This window comes from Suricata suricatta, chromosome 6 (assembly GCF_006229205.1).
Source record: "Suricata suricatta isolate VVHF042 chromosome 6, meerkat_22Aug2017_6uvM2_HiC, whole genome shotgun sequence".
Lineage (NCBI taxonomy): Eukaryota > Metazoa > Chordata > Mammalia > Carnivora > Herpestidae > Suricata > Suricata suricatta.
The window spans coordinates 110,698,212-110,722,577 of NC_043705.1; the positions used below are offsets into that span (position 1 = coordinate 110,698,212).

General features: G+C 36.1%; 1 protein-coding gene across 1 annotated transcript in view; it reads right to left on the reverse strand.

Annotated features, from left to right (window-relative positions):
• The window catches only part of ITGA1 (integrin subunit alpha 1), a 156,949-nt gene that overhangs the window by 97,819 nt on the left and 34,764 nt on the right, over positions 1-24,366 (reverse strand). Inside the window, exon 2 of the mRNA XM_029941264.1 lies at positions 1,275-1,395. Coding sequence (XP_029797124.1) covers positions 1,275-1,395 — 121 coding nt within the window. The remainder of the gene's footprint in view (positions 1-1,274; positions 1,396-24,366) is intronic.

A 24,366-nucleotide genomic window follows, 5' to 3' on the forward strand; every position in this document is an offset into this window, starting at 1 on the left:
TTACTAATAGTGATTACTGAAAAGTAACTTTCATATATATTTTACGTAAAAGGTAAGCTTTTTAAAGAAAATTACATACTGAGTTTTGGTTTATTATAGCTTATGTGCAAGGAGAAGCTTGGCCCGTTCACATTAATCTCTGAGAGGCAGAGCTCCCGGAATTGCTGGCACATGCCTAAAATAATAAAACTGATGCCTAGAGTGATGACTTTACCCACTTAACCGTAGATGGGGTGGGGACAGGGGTGGTAAGTGAAAGGATGGGATGGAAGGACAGAGAACATAAACCTGAACTCTATTAGATTTCTCACCTAAGATATTTGTAAGGAGAGTAGAGAGTGAAATACTTCCACAATTCTAGTCTGTACCTAGGATATAATATTTGCATATAGAAAATGTGAGAACTCAAGATCTTATTATTAATCATTTTGGGGGGATTATGATCAAATTAATTAAGTGTAAAAGATACAGTGAAAGATCAAAAATCTATACCTTTTTATTTGAGAAATACAGGAGCGTGATGGATTTCTGTTTTCCTAGAAGATATAAGTCCCTTTTTGTTTATTCTTTTAGTTACTAGAATAATTTATTTTACTTTAAGTTAGTAAACTGAAGCAAAGCTTAATAAATTCTTGTTCCTTTTTCTTGCAAACTCCAATAAAAAAAGGGACACTAAAAATTATGTTAAGTATAAAGTAAAAGAGCTTTAATATTAATTTTGTGTAATTTCCAAAAAGTTAAATGTGGTTTAAAAGTCATACCTAAAGTGAGATGAACTATTATCAAAGGGTTTAAAAGTATATTAAAGAAATTCAGTAAGGTTCATTATAAACCATAAACCAAATTCAGGAGGTCAGTAAGTCACCAAAAATATTAGCCCAATAATATTTTGTGATATTAACCCTTTCAATCTCATTGGGATCTCATCTGCCTCCCAAAACTTCCAGCTGAATTTCAGCTACTCTACAAAAATTAAAGAACTCTTATCAGAATAACAATTACAGAACAATGACTATTTTGGACAAGGACTTTCTCTGAGCTCAACACAGGCTTTACCAGAAATCACTAACCACTTCCTTTAATATTGCCAAGGAATTTTCCTTTTTTTTTTTTACTGGGTCAGTTTCCATTACTGAATGATTAAGACTGCATTTTCTACCATAAATAATTCATTCTGTTGAAGTCTCATTCATAAAACAGACTGTAGCTCAATAATATTTTCCATTCTCTTGGAAGAAAATTAAACAACAACACAATGAAATCAACCAACTTACCATTTTCCTTCTTCATTTTCATATTGTTGAACAGTATATCCAAACATGTCTTCCACTGGGCCACTGAAAGTCACCGCATTTTTCACATCAACATTGAATGACATGCAGAAATCTAGAACAACTTTTAGAGGGAAAACAAAGACCAGTTACATAGAGTTAACTAGGATTCCATCGTGTTTTGATTTATGGAAGACATGATTAAAACCTGTCCTCTTATTAAAAAGAGCAATGAGCCTCAAAAAATGAGAACTGAAAGGTCTATGATATTAACTGTATTACTGACTTTAAACCAGTATCACAACTGAAGAATTCAAGTATTGACATTCAAACAAAATCCTATAGTTAATTTAGTAGCTATACTATTCCCAAAGCTTGTGATTTCAGGATGTGTGAGAGAGAGCTGGCAGAAATTCATGCATATTTGGGCCCAACGTAGTTACAGATAGCTTTCCAGTAATGAGCCTCACCGGGAATCATGATCACTAATGAAATGTAAACAAGTCCATTTTCCTGTTTTGACTATGCAAGTATCACCATTTAAATCCTCAGGAGAGGAAGCTTTCTTCTTGCTGCTTCCAAAGGGAAAGCAAGCTGATTTTCTCCTCCCAGAAATGGCTTTCTAAACAGGCCTGAGATTTGCTCTGCTTCCCTCTCAATTGATATGCTAGAATCTCTTTATAGTGTTGCTGGTGGTGATAAATACACAGGTTGTTCTTGATGATATGTCGAAGTCAGATGGCGTAGCTAAAGAGTCTCAGTGCCTGGTACATATTAGATAATCAATGAGGGTTAATTCTCTTCCAGCTCGTTGTAGTTCAGGTAACGAAAACACTTTCCAAGTAAGACTCTCTCCTACAAGAGTTCTGGATGGTGCCAAATTCCATGTTTGGTACCAGCTTTTAAAGTCTACTTGTGAAGATACAAAGTATTCCCCTCCTAGATGTAATTAAGAATTCTTTCCAAGGAGCACTCCCTTATAAAACTACAAAGCATCACAAGGCACATTCAGAGGTGATTAAATTCACTGTCCTTTATTAAAACCATGATATAGCTACACATATCTGGGAAAATTTTCTTTCCTTACTCATTATAAACTCTTCCATAAATGTAGTCTAAATCCAGACTCAAATTCATTCTATACTCTAATTCATTATCTTTAAATTTTAACATTATTAATTGTTTCTTTTTTGCACAGGATTGTACCTAATTTACAGAAAAATTTGTTCTTAAAAATATATTTATTTGTACCTATTTATGAAAAAGGGAACTTATGTATACACCTATTTATAAATTTGTCCTTGGGGCATTTGGGTGGCTCAGTCTGTTGAGCGTCCGACTTCAGCTCAGGTCATGATCTCACAGTTCGTGGGTTTGAGCCCTGCATCGGGCTCTGTGCTGACAGCTCAGAGTCTGGAACCTGTTTCCGATTCTGTGTGTCCCTCTCTCTCTGCCCCCCCCACTCATGATCAGTCTCTTTCTCTCAAAAATAAATAAATGTTAAAAATTTTTCAGAAAAAAAATTTGTCCTTGATTTTGCCAACTGGAAATAATCTTTTAACTACTAAATCATTCTCTTTCATTTTTAAAAATATCTCTCATAGAATTAATTACTAAAAACTATTTTATTTACAATATAATTATCTGTGTGTGGTTTTCATCTCCTAGATTGGAAAATTCTAAAAGCAAGACTCTCTTACTCATCTTTCTTATCCCTTCCCTCAATCTAGCACAGTTCATTGTACACAGACGGGCAATAACATATTTGTAGAATGAACACATCGAAGGAGAAAGTGTACCAGCTGAAGTTAGAAGTGAACTGGCAACTGCTTCATTTTAGTTCAGAAAGACTTAATAGAGATGGAAATTTTTAAGTGAGATTTTTAAAGGGAGGGAGAGAGTCAACTTGGCAGTGTGAAGAAAATATGTCCCAAGGATTTGGGAGGGTCTCTGCATGTAGTAAGAAGCAAAATGGGACAAATATGGATACAAATCATAGAGAGATTTGCCCTGCTGGCGTGGAAGATGCAGAAGAAGAATGGATGGGTAGCATAGGCCCATTTATGTACATTTCCTGCTCATACTTTATGTGTGATGAAGAGCAGCTGGTTATCATCTCGAAGACAGTTTTAAACACTGCTCACTCTGCTCTAGACTAAATAGTACGTGCTCCTACCTTTCTCTCACTGGTCTATGTATTTATTTTTAAAATTTTCAATACATTATTTCTAAAAAATTTTAAATGTTTATTTAGATTTGAGAGAGAGAGACAGAGCAGAAATGCAGAAGGGACAGAATGCGAGGGAAACAGAATCTGACATAGGCTCCAAGGCTCTAAGCTGTCAGCACAGAACCCAACATATGGCTTGAACTCACAAGCTGTGAGATCATGACCTGAGCTGACGTTGGATGCTTAACTGACTGAGCTACCCAGGAGTACCAGGATTATTTTTGATATGAGAGATACACAAAGTATTATGTCTGCAACAGGATTTCTGACCTCTAGTGTTATTGACATTTTGAGTCAGCAAATTCTTTGTTATGGAAGTCTATCCTGTGTATTGTAGCAGCATCTGTGGTCCCCGTCCACGTGATGCCAGCAGAACTATTGGAATTGTGAAGATCAAAAGTGTCTCCAGACACTGCCAAATTCCCCTGGGGCCAAAACTGCCCCAGGTGAAAATCACTCTTTTATAGATAAGGACCAGAGAGCACCACCACCAAGGATGTTGTTGAAAATGATGGAAAAACAACTGGCCTGCAGACCAGCAGCATCTGGATGACTCAGAGCTTGTGAGGGATCCAGAATCTCAGGTTCCAGTAAGATTTCCTGAATCGTTATCTCCATCCTCACAAGATCCTCAGGAAGTCCAATTCCTGTGAAGGTTTGAGAGGAACAGGTCTGTAGTATGGTACCCATCTTTCATAATGTTGATGGAGGTAACATAATTTACCTAACTTAAAAGGACACACCATTCTTTAAACAAAAGGGGGAGGAGATTATCTTTAATCAGGTCAAGTTCAGCCCTCAGTATTTTTCCAGCACTTTATCTTTACTATATGTTCTCCCAAAGGCCATTCATGATGCTCCTCAACATAAGACCAAGAGCTTTTGGTTTCCTTTCTAGGCCTGTTTGTTTATTCCACATGTTGTGTGGAATGTCCGGGGGTGTGTGCTGTGCTTTTTTTTTTTTTTTCATTTCCTGTCCTCAGATTTCTACAGGCAATTTGCCCAAAGTGATTGTAAATCAGTCTCTTTCATGTTTGCTAAGGCACCACGGAGACTGAAGCACAAGAGATGACATAAAAAAATAGTTTACATCTTTTTTTTTTTACTTAAAGGAGCACATAAACAGTGAAAGCTTCTTGTGACTTTGAGTTCGATGTTCATTTTGTTATACTAAGTTGTCATGGAACTTTCTGTACCAGAGGTAAAGCAAAAATAATATTTATTCTCCATCTAAGCCAAAAAACAAAAAAGAAAACAAAACCAAAATTGAGGTGGCTTAAGTGGTCACATAGGATGGAAATGATGAGAAATAAAACATAGACAATAGTCAGACGTCAAAGTGAAATTCTGATTTCCAGAATTTGCAGCAGCAAAAGAGGGATTTTTCCCTTAATAAGAATAACACTGTGTACTTACTATGTGTTGCTATTCACATGCTCCTTCTCATATAATTTGTCCACAACCCTACAATTAAATAGTGTTACTATCACCCCTGTACAAATGAAGAGTAGGAGGCTCAGGATAGTGGAGAAATTTGCCCACGTTTCCTCAGGATTCCCATTCACCTTAATTCGATATCTACATCGTATTACTCAAACTGAAAAGGGCTAGTAGAAGGTGATGCAGAAATGGGTCTAGAAGAGAGGCTACTCTTAGTTCATATAATTACGTCTCCTGAGAAGAAAAACTGGGGAAAAGGCCCTTCGAGAGTGGCCATGGCTAGGGAATTGGAGATAATGAGAAAGATTGGAGTAAGGAGAGAAGTCATGGCCACAGATCTTTAGAGAAAGCCTTCAGTCAAAACATTTATGTTTAGGTAGAAAAGAAATAGACTTGCTCTCTTTCAAATATGGCTGTATGTATTATATATCTAAGGACTATGAGAAGGAAGATGAGGAGGAAGATGAGATTGTTAGTTTTGAATATCTCTTATAAAAAAAAAAAGAACATTTTGCACAATATCTTTGCCCAGGATGGAATTTGATGTGTAAGACAACTAAATGAGAGAAAGAGAAAAAAGAGGGGAAGAGAGGGAAAAGGAACCTACAATCCTATGGTATTTTCTGCTTATAAACATTTTGCCACCTACAAACATTTTCATGTTAAAATGGTATTGAGCTAGACAATAAACTGAGAAGGTTATGCAAAACAACAGTGACGATTCTCTTCTTGTGTGTGAGGAAACTGAGGTTTAGAGTGGTTAAATGCTTGGCCTAACATTAGACTGTGTTAGTGGCAGAGACAGGACTTCAACCTTGGTCTTCTGAGGTCAAATCATACACTTTCCATAACAATAGTGCTTTTGAGGAGGTCAGATTAATAAAAATAAAAATAATAACCCAGATCAAGAGAACTCTCAAATGGTCCATGAGAGTTCTTAATCATCTTGTAGCTTTGGAATATATGAGGGTAAGGATTGGCACGAAAAGCTGAATGAAGGAGGCAAAGTCTGAGCATCTCCCAAGAGCACTGACTCCCTGGTCAAAGAAGACCTTCCTCCTCCACACATCCTCCAGGTTCCAAGAAAAGTCACTGCAGCCTTTTGATTTTTTGCTTCTTAATGAAGAAAGTCTTTCACAGGGTGGTCCAGCAATTCTTATCTAGTATTATCCATATTGAAGCATTTAATAGCTAATGGAATTTTGAATATTTAAAATTCTAAGCCCAAGTCAAAATCAAATAAATGGTGACTAAGATATATATTAAAATGCTATTGCTTTTTCTCAACAACTTCTCACACATTTATCCAATCTGGAAATAGGAGAAATGATGGTATTAACATTATTATTTTTAAAGACTGAAATATCATAACATTAAAATGAGAATAGTAATAATTGTGTTATTATAGTTGATAGTTTTCAGAGCCTATTAGTTGATTGTATGGAAAGATGCTAATCTTTAGAGTTCTATGAACCTAGGCTTAAACATAGCCCTTTCGCTTAAACTTTGTATGTAATAATTCACATTTATTCAACTGCCCTGCAAATATTCATCAAGACTTTGCTTTAGGTTGAATGTATGCTAGCTCCTAAAGAAAGAGCCATAAAAAGATGGTGTTTCTGCTTTCAAAATCCCGTAAGTGATTTAACTTCTATCAGCCTCAGCTTATCATATTTAAAATAAGCTCACATGTGCTTTATATGTATTGGCTACTGTGAGAAATACAACTTCTGCCTGTAGCCACACAGAATGCTCAATAAATGAGTTAACTGTGTTCATAAGTAGAATCCAAAGACTCAGTTTACCATCTGGCAGCTAAATTTTCTTTTGGAAGAGGATTCCCTACCCCCATCCTGATGACCATTTGTACCTTGAAAAACGATACAGATGTGTTATATCAGTGGGACAGGACAGTGGGTTCATTGACTCATTTCCATAGAGAATGTCCTGTTTCTAAACTGGCTGCAATGACGTGTGTAAAGAAAATCCAAGATGAAGGCATCAAGCCGTCCAGGTGAAAGAGCTGGCGTAGGAGCAAGAGTGCAGGCGACTCTTGTACTTCCAGTCAGATCTCATGGATTCTCATTTCAGACCCTCAAGAGGTGGGGAATATTTATAATACCACCCAGATTCTGAGCCAATATCAAGTCAAGGTTTCTCTTACTTCAATGCCAATCTAGTCTCCTCTAATCTACCTCAGAGATTACAAGTGTATTCCAAGGACAGGATAAGCCTGAAGTGACTCTTCCAGTATACTCAAGCCATACGAATAGAGGCACAGTCTTGAGCCACCTGAGAATCAGATAACATTCCTAGACAGTGCAATCTCTGTGTATAGAGCTGCAGAACCCCCATACTCCCTGAACCCCAATGTTGGTACAACCTGGGTGCCTCTTATATCTTTTGCTGTGCCTCTTGTTGAAAAGAGTTCATCCATCCCTGCCCAAGTGGATATACACTCTGAAAGTTATATATGTTCATTGTGACTAATGATGTGATACATTAGGTATTTCATATCACTTCAAATTTACTTTTCTTTCTCCCTAAATTCAAATAAAATATTATCAACTCTGAATCACTCAGGGGGTGGGAGGAAAAACATTCTAATGATAGGAGTTAGTAGAAGTTGAAAGCCCTTTTCCTCATTTGTAATGTATAATGAAACATCTTTATAATATCTGTGCTTTAAATCTGAAACTTTAATTAGTAAATACTCTCGGTGGCTAAGTGAGTTGGATCTCAATTTTGGTGTGCATGATTACCCTAAAAGATAAAATCTGATTAATAGTGTAACTGGATCTGTCCTAAAACATTATAGTTCAACATAATTCTAGTTGATTTTAAATCTGAGATTATTATTTTACAGCACTGCAATTTTGAGAAGGACAAGACAAAGAACTCCAGTGGTGAAGCCACAGAAAATAAAAATAGGATAAAACAAACAACACTAGAGCCTTGGTATAGAATCAACAGAAGTATTTGGAAATGGCATCATAATCTCAAATACAGGAAACTATATTTTCTGGAAAAAGTATCATATCTAACTCACTGTCTCCAAACAATGGAAACTTCCCTATACAGTTATGTAAGAGGAAAGTCTGGCTCAATCAATCCCACCATTCAGGGCTCTTTCATCAGAAATGATGTAATATGTCAGCAAGATATCTACTAGTATCAGCAAGTCCAAAAAAGCCAATCCAAATAAACACCTCTAGGTTCAAGCATTTTCCAAGTTTCAGCCCAGGGGGCTGCTTTTTGACTGCAGCTTGCTGTAGTGAGTGAATTGTTTTGACTTTAGTGCTAACGTCCTGTGGGCCTCCAGTTAATACAAATGGTATTTGAACTTCAAAGTGAGTGTGTGTTTATGTGTGAATCTGTATATGGTTGGTGGAAAGGAGACAAGGAAGACTAATTCTTGGCACATAGTAGGTGTTTAATACAAGTTTGTTAAATGAAACAGGCTGGAATAGACAGAGAAATGAAGATTTCTCAGAGAAAGGTCATTCTGGCTGTAAGAACTTAGACCCTTTGGTAAGTGCTGCCCAGAACATTAAAACTCCCGTGGAGTGTTTCCCAAACATCCTCTGTTAAAAATCCCCCTTTAAAATTTTTCTGCACAAGTCTGTTCTTGCAGTGTGTTTGCTTCCCTTGTAGTGTCTACAGACATCTGCTCTTTCCCATATCCTCCCACCACACATACTTGCCTGCGCTGCCAGCTCCTCTCAGGCTGTCCATTCTCCTGGAATTCTCAAACAGTCTTAGTTTCCCAACACCCCCACCCTATCAGCATCATCTCCTGGCTCTGTGTTTTACAGGATAAAAAAGCCGCGGGACCCTGGACCTCACTGTGGGAAACAAGGCTCGTGTGTTTGTGCAAGCAACATGAGCAAAGAACTCTGCTCTCCAGCTGCCCTGGCATCCTGGGAGCTGAACTCATGAATTTCTGTGGCTGCACAGCGCGGGGTGCTACACGGGGAAAGGCGTCCTACACTTCAGAGCAAGCTGAAGTACATTCAAGTACTTACTCAGAAATGGGAGATACAAAGTCGTTGGAGGTATAAAACTATGAATGGAAGTTGTTCTTTGGTTAATGAAAACTTTTAAGTGGATTTTATTAACTTACATATAATTCTTCCTCAGTGAGAGAGTGAGTTAGGTTGTTTTTGTGAGGATGGACAACAGACACTTTTGAGGGACAGGAAAGCAAAGAGGTAGTATACACCATAAAATAAATAGTTATCAATTTACCTAGTGGTTTTAACTGGCAATTTCCAAATCCAGGCACTAACAGGTTCCATTATTGATTCTCCTGTAGATTCAATAGGACAATTTTCTGGATGGTTTAGGTGTTGGTTTTTGAAATCCATACCCATGTTTAAGTGTGAAAGATGTGGTTACTACTTTAGGTATTTTTATTCCTTCACTGGGACAGTGGATTCTACTTTGTGTGTGTGTGTGTTCAATAGCTCTAATGGCAGTCAGAAAGTTTAAAATAATTCATATCACTGTGTATACAGCTCTTTGCTTTCCTGATCTATGAAACTACCTCTTGCCCACACTAGCAAAAATAACCTTAGGACTGGCAATGTGTTATTGGCTCATATATATCACAGAGAAGAAATTATATGTAAGCTAATAAAATTCATTGAAAAAAATCTGTAAATTAAAGTACAACATTTTATTCAGGTTTTTCTCCTCAGGCATCAATGGACACAATGCATATGGTATCTGGGTAAGACGGGACTCTGAGATTGAGCCAACAGCGTCTCAGAAGGTGAAAAAGGATTAACTAGTTACCTAACGTATAAATGGTATAAAAAGAACCTAAAGCCATTCTCTCTTAATTGTATACCTTACAGTTTGGAAATAAAATGGTCTAAGTGAAAATGCACTGTATGTGTAACAAAAAATAAAATAGAAATGAATGGAAAAATTGCAGTATGTGAAAAAAATAAGCTAAATTAAATTGTAATTATTTAGAATGAAAAATAATTACTGGCATTTTGAATGACTATAATTAACTATATTGACTTTGTCAAAGAGGGAGCATGCCTGGACTTCTTGATTTTTATGCAAGTTTTGAGAACACAGTCAACACATAAAATGAAGTCTACCTATATTTTATTTTGCCATAGACCACAAAGGGGTATTAGATTTAACTTGCCTTAACCTTTCACTTTTTTGTTTGCCATATTTCTCAGAAGTAGGAGGCAAAGAATACAGATTTATAACATTTCTCTTTTGATGGAATAAGGTTATCTAAATACTTTCTGCTTTAACACACAAGTGGTCAATCATTACCATTAATAGATTAAGGGCTTCATGAAGATAAGTAACAAAATAAAATACTATGCAAACTCCAACAGTATACTCCACCAAAAGCAAAGTCCATTAAGAAAACAATTGCTCATCCTAGAGTTGCCCAGTAGGTTTAATTGGCAATTTCACACTGCAGACATTAAGAGATGCATTGTTGATTATCAAAAACTATGTAGGCTCATTTTTCTAGATGTCCCTAGTAATACACTATCACTTAAACAAAAATGATTCTTTATACTTTTTCTCTCCATTCCTAGCTAATTATTATAGCTAGTTTTCATTTTATTGTTCATTACCAAACATTCTCTTCATTCAAAAGCCTTTTGGTACCTGTGTTCAATTTAAAACTTGTTAAGTTTATCAAGAGAAAATAATGGAGGCAAAATGCAGATTACTTGTTATTCTCCTGAAAAAAAAAGGAAAATAAATCAGAAAGTATTTTAAAGGACACTGGAATTTGTTTATAAGAAATGAAGAAAAATCTCAGTAGCCTGGAATGTTGAAATATTTCAGAAGGCAAGGGTCAATAGAATGGGTGTTTTCTTTTCAGAGGGAAGAGATAACTTAATGATGCTTTCTTTTCTGTTTTGAGATAGCTCTAAATTTTGTTTTCTTAGTTATAATTGTTGTTGCTAAGACCATGATGATCCTTCAGCACTAAGAACATTAGTTGAGCAGTAACGTACTCGACTCCAAACTCGATTCCTATCTAGCAGCAGCATCTTTTACATTCTTTCCATTAGTCTCCTAGAGTATCTTGTAATTGAAGTAATTACGGATGTTATAATCAAAATCTCCAAGAACTGGCAGTCAATATTTTCCTTATATGGAAGCATGTTGGTACTTAAAATCACAGTTCTGGGGGCGCCTGGGTGGTTCAGTCAGTTGAGCGTCTGGCTCTGACTCAGGTCATGATCTCCCGGTTTGCGGGTTCGAGCCCTGCGTGGGGCTCTGTGCTGACAGCTTCCTCAGAGCTTGGAACCTGTCTTAGAATTCTGTGTCTCCCTCACTCTCTGACCTTCCCCTGCTCGCGCGCTCTCTCTCTGTCTCTCAAAAATAAATAAAAAACATTAAAAAATTTTTTTTAAATCACAATTCTGGCGACTAAGTACTTGTTACATACAAGGATCTTGAAATTCAGGTAAAGGTTACCCCTGGGCTGGAGGCAAGAGAAGGAAGAGAACAGGATCCAAAAGGCAATTAAATTGTGGTTTTAACTTTATATACTTTTAGGAGAAAATGTTTACTTTCCATTCCTGATGTTTCCTTCTATGTGGAAGGAGTTCCATGACCTGGAACCTTCTTGTCTGTATCTATATATCTTACCCTCCTTTCACACTTATATAATTGGTGAGTTTGGAAAGAGAAGCTGTATGGGTAGCTCAGTCTTCTCTTACTCATTTTCTCTTAGAAGTGAACCTGCCTACAGAAAAACAAAAACAAAAACTAAACAATGCTTTGTCCTATTTGTCAGGCTCTGCGCTGGTGGTGGAGGGTAAGCCAGCTCTGTCTAAGGGTTAATAGCAAGAATTTCACTCATCAGCCATGCCCCACTCCACAAGAATGGTGATTCTTTGTCATTTCCCAGTTAGTTCTACAAGTGAGGATGAGATTGCTCATTTTTGGACACTAAAAAAAATCCTAATAGCATTTTATTTCTTATGAAGAATAAATAATTATGGAGCAGTGCTGAGACTTTTCAAATCTAGGTACTGGGCACATTTGTGTTTGTTGTTATTTCTTTAATTTTAAAATATTTTAAAGTGTTTTATGATAAAAGAACAAAATTTCTTCTATATAATTATCATCATAGGTTTGAAGATGTGTTGTCATGCTATAACTTTTCTAATTCTTTTTTATTTTATTGATTTTTAAATTTTCATATCTTCCAACAAAGATTTAGAACAAACACAATGCTATTCTCATTTCTAGGATCTGTAGGGAGATAAAAAATAAAATAATTTGAATGGATAGTGTTAATTATCTTTACCATTTCCTATTTTCTACAATCCCTTCACTATCAGTGACACTGAGAGTAAGGGGTGGGAGTCAGCAGAAGATATAAGAAGCCATGATTAGGATAAGGATAAGGGGAAGATATGATACTTTCAGAGGCAGGCAGGTTGAACAAGGGTCTGGTGGAGATCTGGCAGAGGGTGGTTTGCTATGGCAGCTCCCTCTCACATTCACACTCTGGTGGAGATAATTGAGGGTTGACCTCAGGGCAAAAAAAAAAAATCAAAGATTTTAGAAATGAGATTTAATATTGGGGTATTTGGATAGCTCAGTTGGTTAAATGTCCAACTGTTGATTTTGGCTCAGGTCATGATTGCCTGGTTAGTGAGATTGAGCTGTCATTGTGGAGCCTTCTCTCTCTCTCTCTCTCTCTCTCTCTCTCTCTGTCCCTCCGCCACTCATCCAGGGGCACCTGGGTGGCTTAGTCAGTTAAACATCCAACTCTTGATTTCACTCAGGTCATGGTCTCTTGGTTTGTGAGATCAAGCCCCCCTTCAGGCTCTGTGCTGGTGATACATAGCCTACTTGGGATTCTCTTTCTCCTCTCTTTCTGCCACTCACCAGCTCGTACTCTCTCTAAAATAACTAAATGAACTTTAAAAAATGAGATTAATACTATAATTAGCCAAAGTTCACAATTTGTTTAACAAACCCAGTGGCCTGAAAAGGAACTGACTGCTAGAATTTTCTATTTCCTTTCCAGTACTTGTCCACAGTCTAGTTTCTATGACTGTGATATTTATATAGATGTGTCTTCATCATCAGAGAACTGAAGACAGTTTAAATGATGTAACTGAGAGTGATATTAAGAAAGAAACACATGTGCTGCTCCAGGAACTCATAATTTCCTTACTCTGGGAGAAGTTTAACTAAGAAGTATGGAAGTAAGTCAAGTAACACTTTCTGACTTTCCACTGGCCATCTTTATTTCTTTAAACACTAAGCACTCAGGAAAGACGTAAAAGAAACAAGTCATCACTCAATTTAGAACTGTCCAGCATGCCAGAGGTGTATTGAACATTACTTCTGAGAATATAAACACATAAAAATGGAAAGAAAAATGGTCAAGGAGTTATATGCTCAGCAGGACTATGGCAAATGAATGAGAATGCGTATTTGACAATTTTCCTCAAGTACTACAATTTTAGAAAGCTTGTTGACTTCATCATTTCTCATGATTCATGTCTTCTTGAAACTCTCTAATCTTAAATTATTATTTGGATTTTTAAAGAAATAGATTAGTACAACCAAATCAATAGCAACAACAAAGACCACACCCATTGTCATCAATGGAAACTAATACTACATTTCCTCAGAAGGGAGCCCATAATAAACTACAGAATGTTATGAGGATACTTTTTTAAGGCCTTAGAGTTAATGAAAATTTGTATCTTATAAAAATATAATTAAGTGGCACTGGACTAGATACACTCTTTTATGAGGGAATAGTCAGGATCCTGAGGGTTCTTTATAGTGGTTTATCCTAGTGAATGTCCATTTTACTGTCTTTTCAAAGATGATCTTTTCCATCTAGTGATATCACACAAAAGTAACATTCTAATTTTAAAGGTTTTGATGGCTTACCAAAACTAAACAAAAACATTTAAGAAAAACAGCCAAACAAAACTAAACTCTTTGAGCAATGGGATAGGGAAACAACAACAACAACAACAACCAGGTTTCTAGTGATAGTGTTTATTCTCTAGTCTAATATGGTGTATGCAGTAAGTGGTTATATATTGTATTTCCTGCTAGAAAAATCTGTCCGATCCTTGATCAAGCTGTTGAGTTTAGAGGAACCTGCACAGAATTAATTATGACTTTCTAATATTTGACTGCTATAGTGATAAATAATAAAATATTATAGTTGATAGGTATGAGACACCTTACCTGTCACTTAATTTGGCCCTTCCATTTCTTCATAAGCCAGTAACTATATTCTTTTGGCACCTATCTTACTCCAGCCAAAGGTTTCAGAAAGTGCTGCCATGTTTTTAAGTGACACTGACATCGAGACCACAGCTGACTTGTCCCTGAATGAACATCAGATTTAAAAGGAACCATCTAATGTCCCTGCCTCCTGGCCACAGTCGACTAACTCAACATGGGACACAATCTGAGTACTCAACTCTCTGATATCAGCTCAGTACCTTTGGTAGGCTCTTGTCCTGGGGGAGAAGATTATGGAACAGGACACTCAGGAACAGATATGGACTTGATTCTTGCAGGAAGCTAGTTTGTAGTGTGAGAGAGTGAAATCCAGATGAGGGAAAGAGAGAGTTCTAAAATACAGAAGGGAACTGAGAGATTGTCTAGTTTCTCTTCAGCTTCATTGTTCCTCTATGGCTGGGAGAAAAATAGGGAAGAAGAATGAGGCATGGTAGCTAAAAAAAACAGATGGCTACTATGGTCTGACTCAATGTTTCCTTCTTACTTTCCCCCCCAAAAGCCATTAAAAACTTTAAAAAGACAGAGTAAGAGAGAAAAGTGACCGGGCCTGCTCTCTGTATAGATCACAAGTATGCTAATGAAAGTCTATATGTGACAACATCCTGAATGTGTTACATTCATTCGGCACACACTAATAAATGCCATCAAGTGCAAGGAAGTGTGGATGAGCTATGAGTGATTAAAAGGTGAAATAAACATTAGCCTTGCCTTCAGAGAGCTTTAGTTATTTGTGAGATGCAAGGCATAATCAAATAATTAATCTTATGAGGTTTAAAAAGAAAAAAAGAATCTCAAGGGCCATAAGTGGTTGCTGTGATTGTGATTCCTATAATTTGGATTCCAATTTTATAAATTCCAACATTCCTAGTTTTATTTTTTCTTTCCTATTTAAATGTTGAAAAGGTCTGTGCCATCTGCAAGAGAATAGGGGATAGATATCTTGGGACTTAATTTGGGTAATCCTTTATGTACTATGAAAAAGGGTGATACTTATTTTAGTTGATTAGGCAGGTGATTAAATATGCAAAATTTATCTGGGAGGACTCTACATGTCCTGGTAGAAAATGCTTTCAGTACTCCAGGTCTGTGTTTGAAGCATCACCAGAAGGTAAAAAGAAAGCCAGATGAAAACATGACACAGAACTCACACTGACTTTCATTGCCCAGTCAGACTTACAGTTGAAACCTTCCATTACGCAATATAAGAATAATTCATTTAAATACAGGCAAAAGGGCAGGGTGGTAGTGATGTCACTGCAGAATAATTGCAGCTTTGTGTCAGGCTGATCTTACTAGGAGGGCAGAGCTGAATGAGGCACCAGCTTCCCCCTCCCCAGACTGACACCCTGCCCGGCGCCTACACTGAAAAACTATGAGGGTGAGGGATTCTGTTGTATGTCAGTTATTTCCCAGCCAGACCCTGAAGCGTATTTTTCCTTCATGTCTTGAGTGTAACTACTATTCCATACTATGATGAAAGCTCAGTAATATAATTTGTGTGGACACTTTATAAAATACTTGGCCTTTTACTACTTTAAAAGTACAAAAAGAACTTTGTGAAAAATTTCAAAAGTTGGGTTTCCTTAATTTTTAACTGTTTCCCAAGTAATGATTTTCTGGATGAACTCCAAATTACTTAAAAATGACTGTTAAACTATTTTTTAATGCCCATCAAAGAAAGCACAGAAAAAAATTGTTTTTTAAAAATATATACTCCCTAGTGAATAATTAGAACTTATTCAAGACATTCATACAATTGGGCATATAAAAGCTTCCAAATTTTATTTTTGAAGACATGTTTTATGTAGTGGAGACAATTTGAGAAGGTGATGAATCAAAGCTTTGTCATCGATTTCTTAACAGATAGCACTATCCAAGAGGAGAGAGACAGAGAGAGAGAGAGAGATAAAGAGAGAAAGATTGCAGAATAACATGAGGGTCCAGAAAATAGGCTTCTAAGAAGCTTTTAGTCTTCTGAATAAAGCTATTGTTTGAATTCTTAAATTTGTATGTTCTCATACTAAGACAGCTTTTCACAAAATACAGCTTCTCAGTCCTTTTTATACTTAGGAACTCAAATAACTTTTTTAAAAACATTTATTTATTTTTGAGAGACAGAGAGAGAGTGTGAACAGGGGAGGGACAGAGAGAGAAAGAGACACAGAATCTGAAGCAGGCTCCAGGCTGTGAGCTAGCTGTCAGCACAGAGCCCGATAGGGGGCTTGAACCCATGAACTGTGAAATCATGACCTGAGCTGAAGCCGGATGCTTAACCTACTGAGCCACCCAGGCACCCCTCAAATAACTTTTAATATATTAGGCCAAACGTCATTCTTAAGAAGAAAGGATTACTTCATTTACATATTTACTTAACTGATGCATGAAACAGAGACCCCTATAAAGTTGCTCACAAGCTACATGTTATGCTAAAACACAAAGGTACTAGGCCAAGTGCTAGGTATCATATGCCTTTTATACACTGAATCCTCAGCCAATTGCAAACCAGACTAAAGTGGAGAATCACAATGGTCCAAAGGCACAAATCTCAACAACTGCAATAATTTAATTATTGATAATTGACAAAAGCAAAACAAAAACAAAAACAAAAAACTCCAAAAGATTATCATGTGTAACAGTGTGAATATACACACAAAAATATGTTTTTGGATATTTTAATAGAGTCCTGAATTTGGAAACACACACACACACACACACACACACACACACACACACACACACAAAAGGCTTTAGTATCCTAAAAGGTATTCTGTCTATATGTGAATATGATACTGAATGTTCACATTAGCTTCCTCTTAAAAAAAAGAGAACAAAACCATACAAATGCCCTTTGAAAACCTTATTTGTAAAATTGTTTTCAGAATCATAATTAGTGAAGACATTTTTTGAAGACTGATGAAGAATTTCTCTCTAACAGGGTGGCAAGTTTGTATGATTTTTCTTGCTCTCCCTAACCTATAGAACTTTTGTCACAAAAACTCAGATTACCCTATTTAAAAATTATTTACCATTTATTTTCTTCAAAACAAAAAAATTAAAGCATGGCACATATTCATGCACACTTCATACATGAATTGTATACCCTCAAAATATGTCTAAAGTCCCAACCCCTGTTTTATGTGAATGTGATCTTATTTGCAAGGAGAATCTTTGCAGATGTAACAAATTTAAGGATCTTGAGATAAGATCATCTTGTATTTAGAGTGGGTCTAAAGTTCAATGATTGTTATCCTCATTAAAGAAGGAAAAGGGAGATTTGGGACACCTAGAATTGAAAACATAGAGGAGAAGACCATATGAAGACAGGTAGAGACTAAAGCCTTCAGTGGGAATATAGCTTCATTTTGGATTTTTGAGAGACAGAGCACAAGTGGGGGAGGGGCAGAGAGAGAAGACACCAAATCCAAAGCAGGCTTCAGGCTTTGAGCTGTCAGCACAGAGCCCAATGAGAGGCTTGAACTCATAAACTGTGAGATCATGACCTGAGCTGAAGTTGGATGCTTAACCTACTGAGCCACCCAGGCACCTGTTTTTACTTTTTTTCCTTTCTAGTTTCACAGACATATGATGACACACAACACTGTACAAGGTTAAGCTGTATAGCATAATGATTTGACTTATATATGTCATGAGTACCAGTTATCATTCATCATATATATCATATATAATATAATAATATGTATGTATAGAGAGAAAAGAAAAAAATGTTTTCATTGTGATGAGAACTTATAGGATTTGATTTATTCTCTTAACATCTGTCATATATGCCATACAGCAGTGTTACCTACACTTTGTGTCTTACCTCCCCAGAACTTATTTAACTTATAACTAGATCTTTGTACCTTTTGACCATTTTCAACCAATTCTTTCTCTCCCCCTACTCCCAACCTTTGATCTCTTTTTCTCTGAGTTAGGTTTTGTTTTTTTAATATTCCACATACAAGTGGGAATCTACAGTGTTTGTCTTCCTCTGTCCGACTTACTTCACTTACTCTAATGCTCTCAGGGTCTATCTATGTTGTCACAAGTGGCAGAATTTTGAGGGCACCTGGGTAGCTATGTCGGTTAAGTATCTGACTTCGGCTCAGGTCATGATCTCCCAGATCCTGGAGCCTGCTTTGGATTCTATGTTTCTCTTTCTCTCTCTCACACTCTTTCTCTCTCCCCAAAATAAATAAACATTAAAAACATTTTTAAAAATGGTAGACTTTTCTCTTTTTTTTTTAGCTTATATTTCATTGTGTGTGTGTGTGTGTATCACATCTTCTTTGTCCATTATTCCATATGAATGCTTAGGTTATTTCCACATTTTGGCTATTGTAGATAATGCTTCTATGAACATGGAGGTGCAGATATCTCTTTGAAATCTTGTTTTCATTTTCTCTGTATGCTCCCAGATATAGAATTGCTAGATCATATGGTATTTCTATAGTTTTTAATTTCTTAAGGAGCCTCCACTATTTTCCATATTGACTCTACCAGTTTAAATTCCCACCAACAGTACACAAATGTTCCCTTTTCTCCACAGCCTCACCAGCATTCTCTTATTTTTTTGAAGCCAGTCAAAATTTGTTTTTTTTTAAGACACTATATTTGTGGTAATTTGTTACAGTAACCCAGGGAAACAAATACATTCAGAAAAGGGCGCACATCCTCATTTTTCACAAATGTATATAGGGCACAAAGTAGCACATCCATGTAACTGCCACCCAAATCCAGAAAAGAAACATTTCCAGCATAACTGAAGTCCCTTTGGGTCCATTTCCTTTACAAAAATAAGAAGAGTTCAACAACAAAGAGGCAAACAACCCAATTAAGAAATGGGCAAGTCTTTAATGTTTGTTTATTTTTGAGAGAGAGAGAGAGAGAGAGAGAGAGAAGCGCATGAGCAGGGGAGGGGCGGAGAGAGGCAGACACAGAATCTGAAGCAGGCTCCAGGCTCTGAGCTGTCAGCACTCATGAACCGTGAGATTATGACCTGAGGAGCGGAAGTCTGACGCTTAACCAACTGAGCCACCCACGTACCGCAGGGCAAAAGGCTTTAATAGACATTTATTTAAAGCACCTATACAAGAGGTCAATAAACATATAACAAGATGCTCAACATCATTAATTATTAGGGAAAAGTAGAACGAACTACAATGGGATGCCACTTCACACTCAGTAGAATGATTATAATAAAAAACACAAAACAGAAAATAAATTTTTGTAGAGGTTTGTAGTAATTAGGATCCTCATATATTGCTGATGGAAATGTAAGATGGTGTACCAGTTCACACAACAACTTGCATACAATTATCCATAGCAGTACTATTCACGACAGCCAAAAAGTGGAAACCTGAATGTCTATAGCTGGTGAATAGATAAGCAAAATGTGATGATTCATACAATAGAATATTATTCAGCTATAAAAATCAATGAAGTACCGATACACACCATAACACGAATCAGCCTTGTAAACAATATGCTAAGTGAAAGAGACCAGTCAAAAAAAGGCCCCATATTGTATGATTCCATTTATGTGAAATCTAAAGAATTGACATATTCATAGAAACAGAAGACATATTTGTGGTTTCCAGGGCCTGAGGGGAGGGAGGAATGGGAGTGATTGCTTCATGGATGTGGGGTTTCTATTTGGGGTAGTGAGAAAGTTCTGGAACTGGATAGACAGTGGTAGCAGTTGCACAACATTGTAGATGTACTGAATGCCATTGAATTGTAACTTTAAAATGGCTAAATAGTACATTTTATTATATATATGTATATATATGTATATAAAACCACAATAAAAATACAAGGCATCTCAATTACCTACCCTAAAAATACAACCATATGGTTTTTTTAAAATAAAACTTTTTACTTTGAAGTGCTTGTAGATTCATACACCATTGTAAAAGTATACAGAGTTCCATGTACCTTTTATTCACTGTATTTTTTAAAGAGTCTTCACTCCTTATTTTTCCTATTTAAAACAATAAATACAAATACTCTTCTTTGGTGGCTAATACAGCATTGTGTAATTGGGCATTCTGCAAATTGGGCTTCCTGCCATTACATTAGGTAAAAGTACAATATGTTTTACTTAGTCACTTATCAGCCCACTAGGAGAGAACAACTTTCCCAGCTATTTTATCTTTAATGTTAGACAAAAGGAAACACAAATAAGAATATATATCAAAATTTGGATGATTAATGTTCATACTCAAATGCATTTTGACAAGTGATTTATAGTTGTGTGTGTGTGTGTGTGTGTGTGTGTGTGTGTAATTTCTTTTTACAAGGCTGAAAGAAATTAGGTCATGGATCATTAAATATAAAAATATAAAGACAAATACAGCACTTAAGGTAGGGTACATTTTCTTCAAGCTATAACTTCATCAAACATCTGAGATATCATCGATCTGGGAAGAGTAGAGCATGTCAATGATTTGTATATATTCGTGAAATTAATTGGCAAATGCTGATGATCTGTTTAATTTCTTTGTAAAACTACTGCAGGCATATAAAACTGTATTCTATTTTCTAAGCACATGAAAGAAATGAAAAAGAAATGGTGAAAGCACTATTCAGGCTTTCCCCTTACTTTTCCCATGTTTTCTCCTGATCTTCAATTATTTCTCTTCCTTTGCCTTGTTTCGCCACTCTGTGTTGCTTTCTCAGTCTCCATTGGGATATAAATGCCCAACCACAAGCTAAACATTGACCAAGTAAATAAACACTTGACTGGTTGTGGCTTCAGCCTATGCAGGATCATGGGATCAAAACTACAGCAGAACAGATCTCTGGAGTTAGTGACCTCAGTTTCCCTAAAGCAGGAGAAGACTGGGATGTCAGAGAAAATAAAATAGCCTTTAATGTCACTCTAACTATAAATGCATACAGTTAAATGTTTTTCTGTGATTATGTACCTTTCATCAAGTAATGGAATTGATAATGTTATGAATATTATCTATAGGCTTCTCATTAACTTTGAAAATGACAGTCTCTAATATTTCATTGATCAACAATAATTTGAACTGATCTCAAAAATATTTATCCTCTTTATTAATATCTGTATTTTAAACAACTCTGTACTTTCAACCATATTTTTACCGTATCATATTTCTACCGTATCAAAAGTGTTTTTAAAAAATTTATGATAATTTAAATTGCTTAAATAGAAATATCAAATGATGATGCTGTACGTCTGAAACTAATATAATGTTACAGGCCAATTATACTTCAATAAATAATACTATAATAAAATGCTTAAATACTCCATGAAACCATGTGCTACCATTTTGATCATTCAGTCTGTATCTAGCCCTAAGGTTTTTCTATAAAACTCAGAAGGATCTCAGGAAAGCACCTCTGAGAGACCTCACTTACCATAAAGTTCTTCGGACCTAGCTCCATGGAACCCTCCTTCAAACACACATTGAATAAACTCCAGAATGCCCTTGAGGAATCTCAGAAGGCCACAGCTGGAAAATGCCTTATTTAAATGACCTAATCAGACTATAAACTCATATTTTTCAAAATTAACATGAATGTAAATGGACTAAATGTTCCAATCAAAAAACATAGGGTATCAGCATGGATAAAAATACAAGATCCATCTATTTGTTGTCTATAAGAGATTCATTTTAGACTTGAGGACACTTTCAGATTGAAAGAAGGGGGATGGAGAAATATCTATCATGCTACTAGAAGTCAAAAGAAAGCTGAAGTAGCCATACTTATTTCAGACAAACAGGACTTTAAAGTAAAGGTAGTAACAAGAGATGAAGAAGGGCATTATATAATAATTACAGAGTCTATGCATCAGGAAGAGATAAGAATTATAAACATCTATGCACCAAATTCGGGACACCCAAATACATAAAACAATTAATCACAAACAGAAACAATCTTATTGATAAGAATGTGCTAATAGCAGGGGACTTTAACACTCCACTTATAGCAACGGATAGATCAACTAGACAGAAAATCACTAAAGAAACAATGGACAAAATGACACATTGGACCAGATGGATCTGACAGATATATTTAGAACTCTACATCCTGAGGCTAGGGAATTCACTTTCTTCTCCAGTGCACAGAGTACGTTCTCCAAGACAGATCACATACTGGGTCATAAAGCAACCCTCAATAAATATAAAAGAACTGAGATCATGCCATGAACACATTCATATCACAATGCTATGAAACTTGAAATCAATCACAGGAAAATCTGGAAAACCTCCAAAAAGCATAAAGGTTAAAGAACACCCTACTAAAGAATGAATGGGCTAATCAGGAAATTAGAGAAGAAATTTAAAAATATATGGAAACAAATGAAAATGAAAATACAACAATCCAAATGCTTTGGGATGCAGCAAAGGCAATCCTAAGAAGAAACTACATTGAAATCCAGGTCTATCTTCAGAAACTAGAAAAAGTGCAAATACAAAATCCAACAGTGCACCTAAAGGAACTAGAAGCAGAGCAGCAAGAACACCCCAAACTCAGCAGAAGAAGAGAAATAATAAAGATCAGGACAGAAATAAACAATATAGAATTTTTAAAAAGCCATAGTTGAACATATCAATGAAACCAAGAGTTGGTTTTTTTAAAAAATAAACAAAAATTGATAAACCTCTAGCTAGGCTTCTCAAAAAGAAAAGAGAGAGCAACCCAAATAGACAAAATCATGAATGAAAATGGATTCATTACAACCAATGCCTCAAAAATACAAGCAATTATCAGGGAATACTATGAAAGATTATATACCAACAAACTGAACAACCTAGAAGAAATGGACACATCCCTAAACACAAACACACTACCAAAAATCAAATGGGAAGAGATAGAAAACCTGAACAGACCCATGACCAGTAAAGAAATTGAATCAGTTATCAAAAATATTCCAACAAATAAGAGCACTGGGCCAGATGGCTTCACTGGGGAATTCTACCAGACACTTAAATCAGATTAATACCCATTTTTCTCAAGTTATTCCAATAAATAGAAATGGAATACTTCCAGACTCATTCTACAAAGTCAGCATCACTTTGATTCCCAAACCAGACAGAGACCCAGCAAAAAAGAGAACTGCAGGCTAATATCCTTGATAAATATGGATGCAAAAACCCTCAACAAGATACTAGCAAATCGAATTCAACACATTATCAAAAGAATTATCCACCATGATCAAGTAGGATTCATTCCTGGGTTACAGGGCTGGTTCAGTATTCACAAATCAATCAGTGTGATACATCACATTAACAAAAGAAAAGATAAAACCCATATGACTCTGCTGATAGATGCAGAAAAAGCATTTGACAAAATACAGCACCCTTCCTAAATAAAAACCCTGGAGAAAGTCAGGATAGAAGGAACTCATCTTAACGTCATAAAAGCCAAGCCCACAGCTAATATCATCTTCAACAGGGAAAAACTGAGAGCTTCCCCCAGAGATCAGGAACATGACAGGGATGTGCACTCTCACTACTGTTGTTTAACACAGCGCTGGAAGTTCTAGCATTCAGACAAAGAAAATGGAATAAAAGGCATCAGAATTGGCAAAGACGAAGTCAAACTTTCACTTTTCACAGATGACATGATACCCTACATGGAAAACCTGAAAGACTCCACCAAAAGGTGCTATAACTGATCCATGAATTCAGCAAAGTTGCTGGGTACAAAATCAATGTACAGAAATTGGTTGCATTTCTGTACATCAATAATGAAGCAACAGAAAGAGAAATTAAAAAAAAATCGATCCCATTTTCAATTGCACCAAGAACCATAAAATACCTAGGAATAAATCTAACCAAAGATGTAAAAAATCTGTATGCTGAAAACTATAGAAAACTTATGATGGAAATTGAAGAAGACACAAAGGAATGGAAAAACATTCCATGCTCATGGATTAGAAGAATAAACATTGTTAAAATGTCATTATTACCCAAAGCAATCTACACATTCAATGCAATCCCAATCAAAATTGTACCAGCATTCTTCTCAAAGCTAGAACAAACAATTCTAAAATTCATTTGGAACCAACAAAAAACCCCGAATAGCCAAAGTAATATTGAAGAAGAAAACAAGGGAAGCCATCACAATCCCAGACTTTAGTCTCTACTACAAAGCTGTCATCAT